This window comes from Mytilus trossulus, chromosome 14 (genome assembly GCF_036588685.1).
Source record: "Mytilus trossulus isolate FHL-02 chromosome 14, PNRI_Mtr1.1.1.hap1, whole genome shotgun sequence".
Classification (NCBI taxonomy): domain Eukaryota; kingdom Metazoa; phylum Mollusca; class Bivalvia; order Mytilida; family Mytilidae; genus Mytilus; species Mytilus trossulus.
In genome coordinates, this window is record NC_086386.1 from 5667408 (window position 1) to 5684314 (window position 16907).

Genomic DNA, 16907 nt, shown 5'->3' on the forward strand with positions numbered 1-16907 from the left:
AAATTGTACATAAGCATGCTACATGAATATCTACTACTGTCTATATCTTTATACAAGATCTACAGTATCTATCATTAATATATATTTAAGAATTAGTCTTGCAGTTAAATTGCACCAATGGACCTCCAACAGTTCGTAAACATCAGCACCGATCTTGTGGTAGGTTAATCTCGTGTATGTTCTTTTAACTGAAAGATAAATTTTGGCAACCGAATAAATATTGAAACGCACTTTTGTTTTAAATATTGTTCTATTATTGCTCTATCAAAATAAATCGATAAAAATGCGAATGGAAATGGGGAATGTGTCAAAGCGACAACAACCCGACCAGCCGAAGGCAACCAATGGGTCTTCAATGTAGTGAGAAACTCTTGCACCCGGAATCAAACTTCAGCTGGCCACTTAAAAATATGTATACTAGTTCAGTGATTATGTCATATACAGTCATATGCGAGTATATTATAATATTAGTTTCCTATATGCAGAAGTATTCCTAGAGGGGTAAATTCAGTAAAAAAAATCTCCCATTGCCATTAATGCTAATCTATGTGTGGAAATAAATTTATACCTGATTTACCTTTAGAAATTAAAATCTTTCATATATCATTCATGAAAGTACAAATGTAGCCCTATCTTATGCAACAATAAAAACATAGGGTCATGCGGCATTTTTGGGCATTCACATGGCCTTGTTTACAAACAATGTAGATTCGCACTGAATTCCCATACTGACCCCCATTACTTTTCAACCCTGAAGGGAAAAAAATTAGTACATTCAGCATTTATTTTTTATTTTTTTTCAACTCTAGTTTTGATCCATCTACCAAAAAATATTTATTACAAACATTATCTGCCAATCAGAAGACCATATAACTTCAGTGTTATACAGAAAGCTCTCCCCTAAATGGGCGGTCCCTGATGACGTATATTTATTTACTGAATTTACCCCTAGAGCATTCCTTCACCAACTATTTAGCATACAGTTTTGGGGTCGCAATTACTCTCCATTGCGACAAATATTCATAAAGACAAACAAAAAAAATTAAAAAAAAGCAAAGAGGTTAAGAACTTCAGGTCACATTTTTTCATAGTTAACATAACATGAACCATAATCCAAAGAATCGAAAGAAAGGAATAAGAGTATACTAGTAGTGTAAAATATATCCCCATATAAACTTATACACACCTTAATTTCATCACTGTTGAGCTGCTGTCCATATACCTAAAGATTCTGTTTTGTAGTAGAATAGAAATACGTGCCGAAAATCTAAAAGTTTATTTATCATTTGGAACAATCGGAAAAGCAAAATTTAGATATCCAAGAGTTACTAAAAATTCTTTAACGTTACATATCACCACTGTTCCCTTCTAATTATTTTGTGGTAACAACATCCCTTACTTCATCATTTACCAGTTTTATGATGTTTACGTTTATTGAAACAAGTCTGTATAGACATGACCATGTACCAACACACTGAGCCAGATTTTTAACGTGCTAGTTCATTAGGTAACATGCAATTGAGAATGGAAATGGGGAATGTGTCAACGAGACAACAACCCGATCAAAGAGCAGAAAACAGCCGATGGCCATTAGGGTTTTTCAACACAGTGAGAAAATATTGCATCCTGACGCGTGATTTGACTGGCACCTTACATAAATGTGTACTATTTCAGTGATAATGAACGTCATACTAAACTCCGAAATATATAAATGAACTAAATTAAAAAATCATACAAGACTAACAAAGGCGAGAGGCTCCTGACTTGTGACAGGCGCAAAATGCAGTGTGGTTTAACATGTTGTGTGAGATCTCAGCCCTCCCCTATACGTCTATCCAATGTTAAAACACAGCAATACGCTCAGTAAAACTCAATTTAAAAGACGTCCGAGTCCTATGTCAGATAAGTTAACGAAAGAAACTAAACAAGATGACAATTGTACATAAATTGACTTTAGATGAATTTGGCTATTTTATTAGATACTTTTGACATATAGCTCTTCAACGGTTTCGGTACTTATACATCTTAGGGTTTCAAATGTTTGGCTTTAAGCGTTCCTGATGAAAATCCAGAAAACCGCGTCGGACGCAAGACATTATTTAACGTGTTGTTTTCAATTTTTTAACAAGGGACTACTAGCAGTATTTACCAAGTCAGGAATATGACAGTTGTTATCCATTCGTTTGATGTGTTTGAGCTTTTGATTTTGCCATTTGATCCAGGTCCTTCTTTTTCGAATTTTCCTCGGAGTTCGGCATTTTTTTTATTTTACTTTTTATTGACAATGCTAGCTCCAGACCTTAATTAAACTGATTGAAATAGTATGTCTTTATCATATCAATATCAAGCATAATCCCTTCCGTTAGGAGTTAAGTATCATACCATCATAAAATATATGAAAAGAACATAAGAATGATTTTACACAAATGATTTTTGGGGCCCTTTATAGCTTGCTATTCGGTATGAGCCTAGGCTCCGTGTTGAGAACCTTAAATTAATCTATAAAGGTTTACATTAAAAGAACACAGTGGAATTGCATTCTTTTTATGTGTAATAAATTCTCATTGATATGTTCATAATTATAAATTAACAGTTAACAAAACTTTGAATGTTTGAAATACTAAGGCTTTTCTACCATAGGAATAGATTACCTTAGCTGTATTTGGCAAACATTTAAGAAACTTTGGGTCCTTAATGTTCTTCAACTTCGGATTTTATTTGGCCTTTTTAACATTTTTTTTATTCGAGCGTCATTGACACAACATAGAAAACTAAAGAATAAACAACACGAACCCCACCAAAAACTAGGGGTGATCTCAGGTGCTCTGGAGGGGTAAGCAGGATCTGCTTACCCCTCCGGAGCACCTGAGACCTTCCTGGTGTTTTGTGGGGTTCGTGTTGTTTATTCTTAAGTTTTCTATGTTGTGTCATGTGTACTATTGTGTGTCTGTTTGTCCTTTTTATTTTTAGCAATATCGTTTTTAGTTTATTTTCGATTTTTCAGTTTGACTGTCCCTCTGGTATCTTTCGTCCCTCCTTTAGTAAATCTGAAAAGCCAATGTATTTGCTGCAACTCATTCACAGCCGTCTTCTCTAACGAAAATAAAATGAACATGTTAGGTAAACTAACTGTTGGTGTGATGCCATAATTGAAGCTGTTAATGTTCTCCTTAATAATATAATATCAATGTACATTTCGGCAATAAAGTTTATCGTCAGAAAGTGTGGATTCATATGGGCACCAAATACGCCCATCAAATAGGAGACTTGGTAACACTTATAGTTATCTTGAGGATATTTTTCGTTAAATATTCAAGAATTGTTCTAATTATACTTCCAAAATGTAATCAAAGGAACATACATTTCAAATAAAAAAATAACCACTGATAACTGTCCTTTCGTAGAATTAGATAATTCAGATTAACTCGGGGAAACTCTACAATAAAATTAAAACAAAATCTTCCCTAATTGTTAATGTTCCTTTTTTTGTACATTGGTGTTGCTTTGGCACCTTCTTGCGATGTTTCTATATCACTACTAGTTCGCTATGCCTGTGTCTTTTATATCGTTTTGGATTTCAATGAATACCAAGTCAGGAGCCTCTGGCCTTTGTTAGTTTTGTATTATTTTAACTTTTAGTTTCTTGTGTGCTTTGGCGTTCATTATCACTGAACTAGTAGATATTTGTTTAGGGGCCAGTTAAAGGACGCCTCCGGGTGCGGGAATTTCTCGTTGCATTGAGGACCTGTTGGTGACCTTCTGCTGTTGTCTGCTCTTTGGTCGGGTTGTCTCTTTGGCACATTCCCCATACCCATTCTCAATTTTATTACTGGTAAATTAAAGTCACGGATTTCGTTAACTTTATTTTTAATGGGAAAGCACATCCTAGTGTTTACGAAAATATTGTTTACAGAGTTTTTGTTAGATGCATTTCTGCTTTGTATCGATCTGGTGAGTTAAGCCGATGGGACTAACACAAAGGTTCCTGGTTCGATTCCCGTTTGGGATGAAAATTTCAGGAACTCAATTTTCGGCTCTCCCTTAACACCATTTGCGAGTATGGTCTTGAGGAAACGATGATAGTCCGTCGGAAGGGGACGATAAATGGCTGACCCGTGTTAAGACAGAGCCATTTCTCTTGCACGTTAAAGTCATCCTTGTAGATTTCGAAAAAGAGTAGGCTAATGCCGCTACAAGGCAGCACTCGCACCCGCAAAGTGGAAAGGGATTAATATAAGTTGCAAAACTTGTTTCACAATCCACTCTAAATAAATATGTTTAAACTAAGCCGATGGTAACTGATTTTTATCATTTGTTCGTATGTAGTGCTATTAACCACTGTCCAAGGATTAGATGAGGGTTGAGTACTCACAAACATGATAAGCTCCTCTAAATTCTGTACACACGCATTGAATGCACATAATGTTGTGTTCCTTCACACATAATATAATGTTCGATTTTGTCGCTCGAGTTTTTTTTTAATTAGTACATATTTGGTGAACAACTTACACAATTTATGTTTCAATTTTATTAACATGTCAATGATTTATTCATGTAAAAAATTATAAAAATAAAACAAGTAAACAAAATGATCATGTCTTCATAACAATTCTTAATTAAGATGACATAACAATAACACAAACACTTCATTTAATACATCTACAACAAACTAATGCATTGAGATAAATAATATGGCAGTAAACAGATAGAGAAGCAATCTTACAGATCAAGCCATGTATCTGAAAGATTTTGAAAATTATATGAACAAACAATGATGTTTCAATATTAATATTTAATTAAAAGGTGCATTTCAAAGTGGTCGAATTATGTTAAAAAAAAACTAAAATGTAGTTTTGATACTTTTTTTTATAAGGAACCATTTCATAAAGTAAACAAAAGATATTCGTGTTCATGGAAATGAAACTGCATGTATGCCACACCAACAGCGAACCACCTATACAATATCTGATTTCCTCACGACATTTCAATTTGTAAAACTAATAGTAACTAGTAATTACTATAGTTGTTGTTGGCCTTGTGGTTTTATACCCAACATTTAATAGTTTTGTTTCATTTGTATAGTTTTAGTTAGATATTTGCATATTAACAGAATAATGTACGCTACGTTATAAAAAGCTAGATTATGTGTAAAATGATATATGCAACATATTCTCGTATGCTTGTATACCCAATGGTAAAGAGTATATTTAATGAACTTACGTTTATAAAAATAAGCTCACATTGTTAAAAACAAATTAGATACACAGTATCATTATTTAAGAGAAACACTTATCCATCCACTTAATACAGCTAGTTCAGAAAATACAACTTAGAGACGGTACTACGATGTACATGTATATTACTTGCTTTTAAAATATGTTTGCCCGCTCCCAGCGTTCGAGTATTTAAATGAAATATCACAGTTCAAATCTTATTACAAATGTTTGGAGTAGCAGTATAAAATACAGATACTATATTTTTTGCTTAAAAACATATCAAATAATTATAATTTTCCCTGAAAAAAATGAAGTTTCGGCAAGGATATACAATTAATATAAAACGAACAAAGATACATATTTAATGGCTTAATTAACAACAGTTGTTCATGGTTAAAATTTATCGAAACTGCCAGAAAAATTAAATTGAAAACATTATCTTGATTGTATGCTTGAGATTCTGGTATAAAAATAAATTGATACAAATGTGATACGCTTGCGAGTGTATATGTATGTGTAAAAAAATCTATTGGTTTTAACCATATGAATAATGTGCAGTCTAAATAAGGATAAATAAATAGAAATGAAATGCAAGTACGCTGCATAATGTATAATGAAATGTTACAGGAATCACATATTTGATTTGAAGCAAAAATACTGAAAATTATATATAAACAAGTCAGCAATTGATTTTATATGTTTCACATAATAGTAAAAAAAAGTAAGTAATGTAATAACAAAAATACTTATTTCATAAGCAAAACAATATATAAAAAAGGGACAAACACATTTCCTGACACACGAGCTTTTTGTTCGACAAAACTGCAATATTTTACTCTGATGCCGCATTTTCAGCTTTAACGGATATATGTTTCTGGAATAAACATATGCATACACACCGGAACAAATGGTATAGAGGACAAATGCAATGAAAAAAACATATGTGAGCATCGAAATCAAATTAAACTTAACAGAACAGCTAAAACAATTGATATTGGCTCAACTTTGCCTAAATGAGTTTAACTTGAGTACTGTTACATTATTTGTTAATTGAAAACGTAGTTTGAAATTTAAAGGCAGAAGTACTTGTTTCTATGCAAATTGTTCTGTCCTCCTTTATGTTAAGACAGTTTTTAACTAAGAGCAGTATATCCTGTTTCTAAATAAATATTACGCTGATTTTAAATTGATTATGCCATTTCAGTCACTGTGAATATGTGTTAATTCATAAGAATTGATGAGCAAAATAACTTGATATTGTCTTACAAAATACAAAACAAAATATTGCATTTAGGATTTTTCTCTAGCTTGGAGATTTTCTGAGATCTAGTTATATTTAATATCAAACAATACATACATATTTACTGTCAAAAATATTCTATTTTGTACGAAACATCAAGATGTTGAACTTGGCAGTGTGTCAATGTGCACAGAATTACAGTCACCTTTCTGGTAAACAATGTACACATTTTTATCATCTGACATTCTCCGCACATTCTTTTGTCGATCTCCAGCCAACAAACCTACAATATGAAAATATTGGATTAACAATGATCCGACTCGAGAACATACAACTCACTTTAACAAACTGAATCGCTAACTGCAAACTAATGATTTATAATTTATTCCTCTAACTTAAACTTTGTAGTTAATCTGTATAAAACAAATTGATATGAGTAGTAAACATAAGCATGGTATTACAATAAATAATGCAAAACAGTGTATATTGTCGTCTAAAGAGATGAAAACTGTAATGAGTTTTGTATGATAGCACATATGTACCATGTTCTGCATGACAGCAGATTTGTTGCATATTTTTCACTTACCATCACATTCAAGTTGTGGATCTTCATTTTGTTCGAAGTCTGTACTTTCTGAAACTGTATTCAAAAACCAATTGTAGTAATAGTTATCAATATTTGACTGACGTGTTAAATTCGGAAATTTTAGGGGGGGGGGGGGGGGGAACAAGGCTCAGTTATATAAGTATTTCAAAATATATCCTATGGTAGAAGATGTACATCATGTATCATTTACTAAATACTTTATGATATCCCACATACGTAGTGTTTTACATGTACATTATCTTACGTTATAAAATAAATGCAAGCTTTATTACCGTCAGACTAATTAAATAGGTTATAATTATATAGTATACATAAATAAAGTCAACTCGTGTCCCTTATGCATCAATTAAAACTAGCTATGTCATTCAAAAACTTACGTAAAGCATTCACAATAGTCTGTGTAGAACCAACATGCACATGTCCTGGCGGGTTATCGTTCTTGTTCACTGATGACTTTGACTGGGCGAGTGTGCCCGCAGAGGTGGAAGCTGATACATCATGATACCCAATACTACAGCATGATGAATGTTTGATGACATAGTACACCAGGAAGATAATACAGAATGCAGAGAATGTTGAAATCATCAATATGACGACTAGTATGGTTTGAGATGTCTTGACATGTCCATTGTCTACTGCCAGCAGATTTGTTGTGCCTGGAGTTGAACTGAGAATTAGAACAACTGTTGTTGTTTCAATTTTCACTTAAATATAAAATAACATGTATTTAATGCAAGCAATGGAGATCGACTAGTCAGAAATATGTTATTCCATAAGACAAAAGCTGTTCTTTAAAGTTTCAACGTTTTGCTTTTTAACAATGAATGTTATCTCCAAAGGAATTAATAGCTTGTAAGTAATTTCAAAATTTAGTGTTTATTTTGCGTAACTTATTTATATCATTTTTTAGGGGAAGCTATTTCTACTTTTTTGTCGGGTTGTTGTCTGTTTGACACATTCCCCGTTTTCATTCTCTATTCTTTTCTCATGATTGCCTTCGAAATCTACCTACATGTAATTGCTAAACGCATACAAGTTAAATTTGATGCACGGAAACTGAATATAATTACATAATAAAAATTTTAAATAAAATGTGATATATTTTTTTAAACAAAATAAATCTCTTACCACATGCAGCATGTTCCATCCAGGATTTTGTGTACCTGAAGTGGAAAAATACATATTCATTCACCATACATTATTAGTATTAGATGCTTTAAAGAAAGAACAAAAGTAAAAATTGATAAAGATATCAAATCATACTTGTACATGATAAATAGAAAAGTCAAGACAAAACATTAAAATTATAGGTTAAACCTGCAATGGATGCAGTTCAAAGCATCAGGGTTTAAACAGTATGAATACATATATACTGATTCAAATCTAAATCTGGAGTTAATTGAAAGACAGAAGATTTTACAACCTTACCCTATTAGGCAGTCACCACATTCTGAATCTGTGTTCTGTGTACAGTTAGTTTTGAACTGTTTATTCTGTCCATGACAGTCAAGGCACTCAGTGCACTGGTGATGTGTCAAGGCATTACCAAAGTATCCAGGATCACAAATACATGGATAACAATCAAATGCTCCATGAAATTCATCGGTTGGTATTTCCTGTAATAATAATATTTTGTTATCACGAATTTAGTTCCCGTTTGTATTAAAGTCAGTTCAAAGTTAAACAACTTGCATATGTTGTTATACAATGTTAATTCGTTAATTGTATGAGTATATATTCATGCTCAATGTAAAAGTTTCTGCAAAATACGCACTAATTAATAATCTTTTTTAAAGGTATTAGAAATATATTACATTTATCTCATGAATAAATGATCAACTTTGTTGCTACTAACCTTGCTTTTATTTATATGTCCATGTGTATTACAGATAGGACACTCACTGCATCTGTCAGAATAATCGTTTTTAAACTTTACACCCAGCTTGCAGTAACAAGGAAAGCAGTCTAATGCACCGAGTTGTGGACGGATTCTGAAATTCTAAAAATGTTAAAAAGTATGATTAATAAAGGCAACTGTAGTATTCCGCTGTTCGAAATTTATAAATCGATTGAGAAAAAAACAAATCTACAAACTAAAACCGAGCAAAACGTACAAATATATGTATGATATTAAGATCCGTGGTATTTATTGTGCTAAACATTAATATGGATAATTTACTTCTTTGAGTTATTTAGCTCGAAGAAGTAGTGTGTTTTGTAAATGGTATGTTAATGGTATTTTGCATTGTTGTATTTCATATCTATATAGTTTGAATTAAAACAAAAAATGGCACTTTTAGGTTTTTTTCCATAAAGATAAATCGTAGTAGCTCTTTATTTCTATAAACTTTTTTATATTCTTTTTAAGTACTATCCTGTTGGTCCTATAACTTGTAATGTTTCATGAACAAACAACTTACAAACTGCAAATAGTTGGTAGCCTTTCTACAACGTGGACATCTTCGACATTTTTCTTGATCGAAGTCGTAGTATTGTTTGCCCTTGACACATCCAGAGGAACCTACACTTCTAACGACCAGTGTACTGTTTACATCTGTCGGAGTCGTTGGGGCTACCAGTTGGTGCAGTATATGCAGAGTAAATAATGGTAGTAGAAATAGTTCTACCATCTAACTTTATCCAGTGGATCTGAAATTGGAAATAAAAAACAGTTTGTTTAATTACTCTTCTTGAGTGGATAATAATATTGTTTTACTTTTTATACGCACGTTTACGAGACGTATTTTTGTCATGATACTGTTGACCGTCCGTCTGTTGACATTAGGTCCTTATCGATATCTTTTAATTTTTGAGTTAACGTTTCCTAGTAACAGGATTAAATTTAAAAAAATGTGTTTTTTTCAGTTTTTTGACAATATCCTTAAAGCACTTTCACCAGATTTCCTGACATTTTGGTGACTGATTTATAGGTGTTATATGTGGTAATTTTTAATAGCAATCTTATTTTAGACTTTTTTGGCTATTTATTTTACCAACTTTATTCAGTATAATTTTATTTTGATTCATTGATATATATGTTACAGTAAATAGGTGAAATTAGGAATTACACGTAATTACTAAACATTTCAGTAAATACCTGTAATTACTAGCCAATTTAGTAATTACATGTATTTACTAGTTGTTTCAGTGATTACTGGTAATTACTGATTTTTTTTGTCATTTTTACAGCTATTTACTAACTTGGTGTTTTTGATTTAAAATTAAAAACATAATTCAAGATACCAAATAAAAAAGTAAAGGGGTAGGGATTTTAAGGGAGCTTACTTTAGGATGTAGGAATATAAGGCACATCAAAAGTGCATACTCTTTAGTGTTTGTGAATTGAAACTGGCAAATGGTTGTTTTATAGGCCTTGAAACTCGGTAAATATATGCATGCAAGACAATGATATCAATCCAAAATTGATTTTTATAATTTTGTTAAACTAAATCTCAATCATTCACTGTGGTTTAACACTTTAAAATAACTTTCTCCAAATATCCTGGATTTCTACCAAATTTGGACAGAAGCGAAATGTTTATGAATATAAGATAATATCCGAAAGTAAAGTTTGTAAAAAAAAATCCTTTTTTTCCCTATTTTCCTTATAAACATGATAAATGAACTAGTTTTTCCAAGTTAACATTACATACACTCTGCAGTTAAAGTTTTTAAAACTTAAATTTTATAAACCATCCTGGATTTTTACCCGATTTTGACAGAAGCTTCTTATAGTACTAGTCATGAGGAAAATTTTAATACTTTTTCCTCATTTTTGTTGAGCCTGCGATTATCAGCAAAAGTAGACGAGACTATTTGTTCTGCAAAACCCTTACAATTTTAATAGCTTAATACATCGATAACCCATCTCCAGGACTAGGGTTGAATTGGAGGAGTCACAAGAATACGTATTCAATGAGGTTCAAATATTCACTCGCAAGTGCACAACTCATCAACCTTGTTTCTCAGCTAATTTAACAGAATAGAACCAGATTGGCTGCTAACAGTGAATTATAATTTCACTATATCGTTTATTTTTTTTTATATGTCAAAGCTAATGCACATAACAGTTCATTCCAGTTCTTATCCTACATAACGTTATCTTATCTTTATAAGGTAATAAGTCTAAATATTCTTCAAACTCAAGGTTTGTTTTAAAAAGTTAAAACATAATGCTTTGCGAGAATTTTCCATTTCTGATTTCCATGTCTGCTGAAATTGGTCAAAAAGTGACTCTGATTTAACCAAATATTTGAAAGTCAATATTTATTCAAGATATTTTAAATACAAATCAACCATTCAATATTTTAAGAGTACTAACTCACTTCTAGTTAGTTTTACCATAACTTTTGATCATCTGACCAAATTACAACATTGTTTTAGCAGTCAGTAAATAGGTGTAAAAATTCATTTTAAAATTAGTGATTACTGGTAATAACTGGGCCGTTTCAGGAAATACTTGTATTAACTAAGTGCATCGGGAATTACCTGTAATTCCTAAATTTTAGTAATTACATGTAATTCCTAATTTCACCTATTTACTGTAACATATATATTCCACTTTTTCGTTAAAATTTCCACATTATTAATCCTTTTATCTAGAAAAGTTTTAACACTTAAATATTTATTTTGTGTGTTCATGTTTTATATTTTTATCACTGTCTGTGTGTATATTTCGTTTTACATGTGATGTAAAGCACTTTGAGTAATATTGTTTTAGATTTAGAGCTATAGAAAAATTGTAATAATAATTATAATACCCTCCTTTTAGTTTTGTTTTATATTTATTTCTGATATGACATGTATGATATTAAGAAATTATTGAAATTCTAATTTATTCTTTGGAAAAACGACGGTCGTATCATGGCGCAACTGTTTGTTATCTTTTGTTTTGAATCTTCCCGTTTTTTTCATACCTCAATTGAACACTGATCAATACTGCTCTTGTAATCAGAAAGACAAGATATAGGAAGTGTTCGATTATACAGGTTGGAGAATTTCGAACAAATGATTCTTTGAACGTATGAAAATAAACTGATCTTTTCATATTTTCTTTCGAATGTTTAAACTCCGAAGATTGGAAATGAATTTATCATGATTTCGAGCAATTTCTTGCAATATAATTTGCTAATTTTGTCCTAATATATTTCAGTGCAGTTTTTTATGAAGTCAATTCGAATTATCTCCCTTTTATAACTAACTTTATATAAAAGAAGTCCTAATTTTTTCATTTTTCTTTTGACTGATACTAGTATTGTCCTTAATAATAATTAATAATTTAAATTATATTTTAACAATATTTTTAAACAACACATAAGTGGTGTGATAACACATTCATAATAAATTTGCTACACATAGTGAAATGGTCCTAATACGGAATATATCGGGTCAATAAAATTTATGTCAGAATAAGAATAAAATTATTTATTATTCCAATCAATGGCCCTTGATGGGCAGCAAAACATGTACACATAAAATAATACATCATGATTTGCAACAGAAAAACATTTTTATATAATAAAATGAAACAGTAAAAAAAAGTACAGACATATGTAGTTATCTTCATTCTATAAAAATCATATACATTTAATTCCAAGCAGGATCAAAACCATAAGATCATTACAATTATCATTGTTATTACATACATTAATTAACATTTCGTCTAAAATCTAGACATGTAATAATATAGCTCCCTAAATATTTAAGTGCAGAATTTTTTCATAAGTAAATAACCAAACAAATTTTGCCTCATTTGAAAGATGATCTATACAATGCTATATAAGGTGTTGCTTCGTCTAAACCGATATAAATTAATTGTAATGACCCGATAAATTCCCGTATACGGAGCATAGCACAGATCATTGCACACTGTGTAACGACCAATTTATAATGGATGAAGGAACGATTACAAGAGAAAATCAAACCAAAACAAAAACGAAACTTCGAACAATTTAGAGGAACCTTAGGTTGTACAATACAAATGGCACCAATAAGCGCGAAGGTTGAAAACTTCTGTTCCGTAAAAGTACGCGTTATTCGATCCATCAGTGGAAGCCGTGGTGTCGATCATAACAAATACTAAACTCATAAGATTTTTTTGAGTTTATATCAAATATTAGAGGCAACAATAAATTACCGATGTTGTAATCTAGTAAATTCAGAATATACATATCAAGATAACATAAAACAAACCGAAGGAATAACATAAACTCCGAATTACAGCAAGACCCATGAGATGTTTTAGCTAAGCCTGCATAACCCGCCATGTGAATCAAAACTTTGTACATGTATCTGGTTGTTTTCTTAATTCTATTTTCATTCGAACGCTTTTTGCAAATGGTGTTTTATATAACGGGAGACGGAAAACACTTTGAATTATAACAAAAACACGCATCTGGCATCAGTACAGCAGTGCAACACAGCTATTTACTGAAATTAAGATATATTAAGAATTTAAATCTTTTTACACTTTATTATACATTTCTACTGGGGAGTAAGACAGTTCTCATTTCCACTGCGACCACCGCTGTTTATTAAGGTCAAATTACAGTAAATAGGCTATGTCACAGATTTCAGTAAAATTTGGCATACGACTCTGGCTCGATGAAATTCGTTTTTACGGTATTCATCATTCAAAGTTGCGTTCTTTGTGAAAAAATCCAACAAAACGTCGAAATAATCGTAACGTTATCGCGTTGCAGGCCGTTGATTTATGACGTTTTTCACTACCAACAAGGAAACAAAATTGATTATTAGACAAAAAACGAAGTATGTGACCCTATGATTATTTTATATCATTAAAACCGAAATTTATGTGTCAACAATATATAGTTTTTTAAGAAAAAATCTATGGAGTAGAATTAGAGATTTGACGATTTTAAGACAAATTTAAGAAGGTTTTTCGACGATTTTATGTGCTTTCTATACAAATATTTACCCATATTAAAAGAAATCAATGTGCAATTTTTCAGATAATAAAAGAGATAAATGTTTAATTTTTTCGATTTTCAGTTGTAGTTCAACGAGCCAAGGTTTTATGCAAATTTTTAGCAAAATCTGCGACATAGCCCATTTACTGTTCCTTGACTTTAAATATAAACAAAAATGCTTATATGACTTATGTAATTGTAAATTGTACTTAGTTCTATATTTTACAATTTTATTCATGTCTTCAGCATTGTTTTCGGTTATAAATCAACAATTCTGTGAAGACGTCATGCTCTAGTAAACACAGACATAAATAAAGTAGTATCTATTTATAAACATCACATGACTTGTAATTTTCCATTTTAATCATTTTAACAAAGTAGTTGAAGTTCAGTCGATGGAAAAATTCAACATGAAACATAATATGTAAAAAAAATGTTTTTTTTTATATATTTACTAATAAAAAACGTAACTGTCGTAAGGCAATGTGGTCAGTGGACACTGGGACAAATTGGTTCAGTTGTTATGGAAATGACTATGTCACCATTATCAATAAAATAGCAAATGTCAGATTTTAATCAAGGTAAACTTAAAAGATTTTGAAGAACTACGATAAAAATGTGTTTGTTCAAAAATAAAGAAAACATCGGCAAAAATAAATAAAGAAAACATTCAGTATTTCATTCATAAATTCGAGAAGCACCTCATGTCACGTGGGTAGTTTGTTTGTAAACAAAAGAATTTCACTTATGGTCCTTCCATTAAATGTATTATCATACTATTCATTTATATCGAAAATGTATTGTTATCAAGATATATAAAGTGACCATCGTATAAACAATCATAATTACCGTAGCTCTTTATTATTTATCAAGATGTAGTACTACGTGAATGACCTAATTTTAATAATAACATTCAGTCTCCCGTTGCTTGTTGTGCGATTTTGTCATATTATTGTCAACCCTTACATGTTAAAATCGTTATTATAAAACATTTAACTATTTACAAGAAAATAATTCATTTTAATACATAGTAAATACGACATCTTACCGAATATAATGAAGAATTTCTCCTGAACAGACAATAACACTCATGATTGAACTTGACATTGAACGTTTCTCATGTGATCTCGGCTTAAACATCACTGTAGGCACAATGTGAATCGTACAATTATCCATTGTTGTACACAATGAGCAACCGAGTAACATTAGATATTAATAATAATTTGATGCATGTACATGTGTTACTGAAAAGGCATACGTTGTTTGTTTTATTTACTTAGATCTACTTGGAACATAAAAACTAAAAAGTACATAGTAAATTAAGTCCAGCAATGTCATTCTTATTTAAGGTAGATTGATGGTATACCGCCATCTTGGATTGTACAATCACAGTACAACATCGGTCTAGTTATTTGCCTAAATCTGCAAATTTGGAGACAGATTTGCAATTCAATTGTTAAATTTTTTTTCTATTTAAAGAGAATTTGTTAATTAACTGTATTATACAAAATATTTTAACAAATACCATTTTCTTTAGTTTAAAATCATTTTTTTCAAATGAGCCATTTAAGGGGAGATAACTCTTTTAGTACAAAATTTATACTGGGCTAATAGGGAAATTTTTTATATTTACTTGTAGCAAGAAAACAAGTTCGGTGACACCGTGTTTTCTTTTTATTTTCTTAAAACATATTATGAAACCTTTCTTCTCACAATTTATTTCAAAATTCTATCTCATAGAATTTTTTTTATGCACACTAATGTGTTTTTTCATGAACAAACTAACCAAATTTTGGCAATTTTCAACGACGCATAGTTTGAAAAATAGCACGGTGACCCATACTTTTTATTAAATGTTTGAAAAGAGCATAGTAAAATCTTCATTTTGGCAAATTATAAAAAAATTCTGTCTCAAAAAATATATACTGGTGATCTACCTTAACTCGGAGATTTACAGTTGGACTATATGAATGTGTTGAAGGGTAAGGGCAATAAAATTGAGTCACTATGGACTCACAAAACAAATATCTTATACTGTCACAGTTGTTGTAAGGTTTAGTTCTTATTTAATTTAGGTGTAATTCGAGGTATTTAACATCCTTTGCTATATCATTGGTAGCTTTATTCACGTATTATACAACAACTAAAGACTTTCGTGGATTTGAAACTGACAATTGACATATTGGGTTGGTCCTATCACATGAAATATGTTTTAATCTGTAGAAAGTTGTAGTCGTCATTTGTCTAGTGATGTTCAATGTGTCTGAACAGACCTAGTTTACCTATGTCGGCCCAATTCTACGGTGCACGTGTACGGCGGTCGTCTGTTTAAGATATAGGAATGCTAATATCTTTACTGATTGCCCCTCATTTCACTGTCGAAACTTGAAATCTCATCTAAGTGAAATATAGATCCTGTGTGCACGTTTGCCTTAAAATACAAATCTTGTGTCCACGCTATGGAACAAGATTGGTATTTTTAATCAAACACAGTCATGTTCATGGAACTCTAAGCATAAATCTGTAATTTTGAATTCTATTTTTTCTGGATTTTCTGTTCAGATGATGGAAGTGTTTTAAGAACTTGACTGGCTCATTTCCGTGCAAGCAAGGCTGTATAAAGGTCATTAAAAAACTTCTATTATCTGAACAAAAAATTCTGAGAAATAGAGTTTAATAAAAATTTCTGTGGACTATTTAAGTGTTCATGAGAAATGCTTCATTACTTCATTGATTATTTTTTTATGGATACATACTCATACTTTTAAACGGACAAAAGTTAAACTCGTATTATGCATTCGAAGTATTCTTAGAAAAAATACATAAATGTTTGAATATCAATAACCTTAAATAGGCTTGAACAGGAAGACAAAAGACATGAATGTTGAATAAACAACACAAAACCTGTTGCGCCT

The 16907-nt window shown here is 31.0% G+C and overlaps 1 protein-coding gene across 1 annotated transcript; it reads right to left on the reverse strand.

The window, feature by feature from the left end:
* Positions 1 to 4840: 4840 nt before the first annotated feature.
* LOC134695846 (uncharacterized) lies at positions 4841 to 15152 on the reverse strand. Its single transcript, XM_063557290.1, has 8 exons — positions 15041 to 15152; positions 9484 to 9712; positions 8919 to 9062; positions 8492 to 8679; positions 8192 to 8226; positions 7441 to 7767; positions 7043 to 7096; positions 4841 to 6739 (listed from the first exon to the last, which is right to left on the reverse strand). The coding sequence occupies exons 2-8, from the start codon at positions 9691 to 9693 to the stop codon at positions 6612 to 6614; spliced, it is 1086 nt and encodes a 361-aa protein (XP_063413360.1). The 5' UTR covers positions 9694 to 9712; positions 15041 to 15152; the 3' UTR covers positions 4841 to 6611.
* Between the last annotated feature and the right edge of the window lie 1755 nt (positions 15153 to 16907).

Excerpts from the sequence above, each read along its gene's own strand:
- LOC134695846 (XM_063557290.1), bottom strand. The coding sequence starts at position 9,693 with ATGGTAGAACTATTTCTACTACCATTATTTACTCTGCATATACTGCAC. Across the intron at positions 9,063-9,483 it reads CTACCAACTATTTGCAGTTT|AATTTCAGAATCCGTCCACA; the intron begins GTAAGTTGTTTG and ends TAACATTTTTAG. Across the intron at positions 7,097-7,440 it reads GACTATTGTGAATGCTTTAC|TTTCAGAAAGTACAGACTTC; the intron begins GTAAGTTTTTGA and ends TTTTGAATACAG.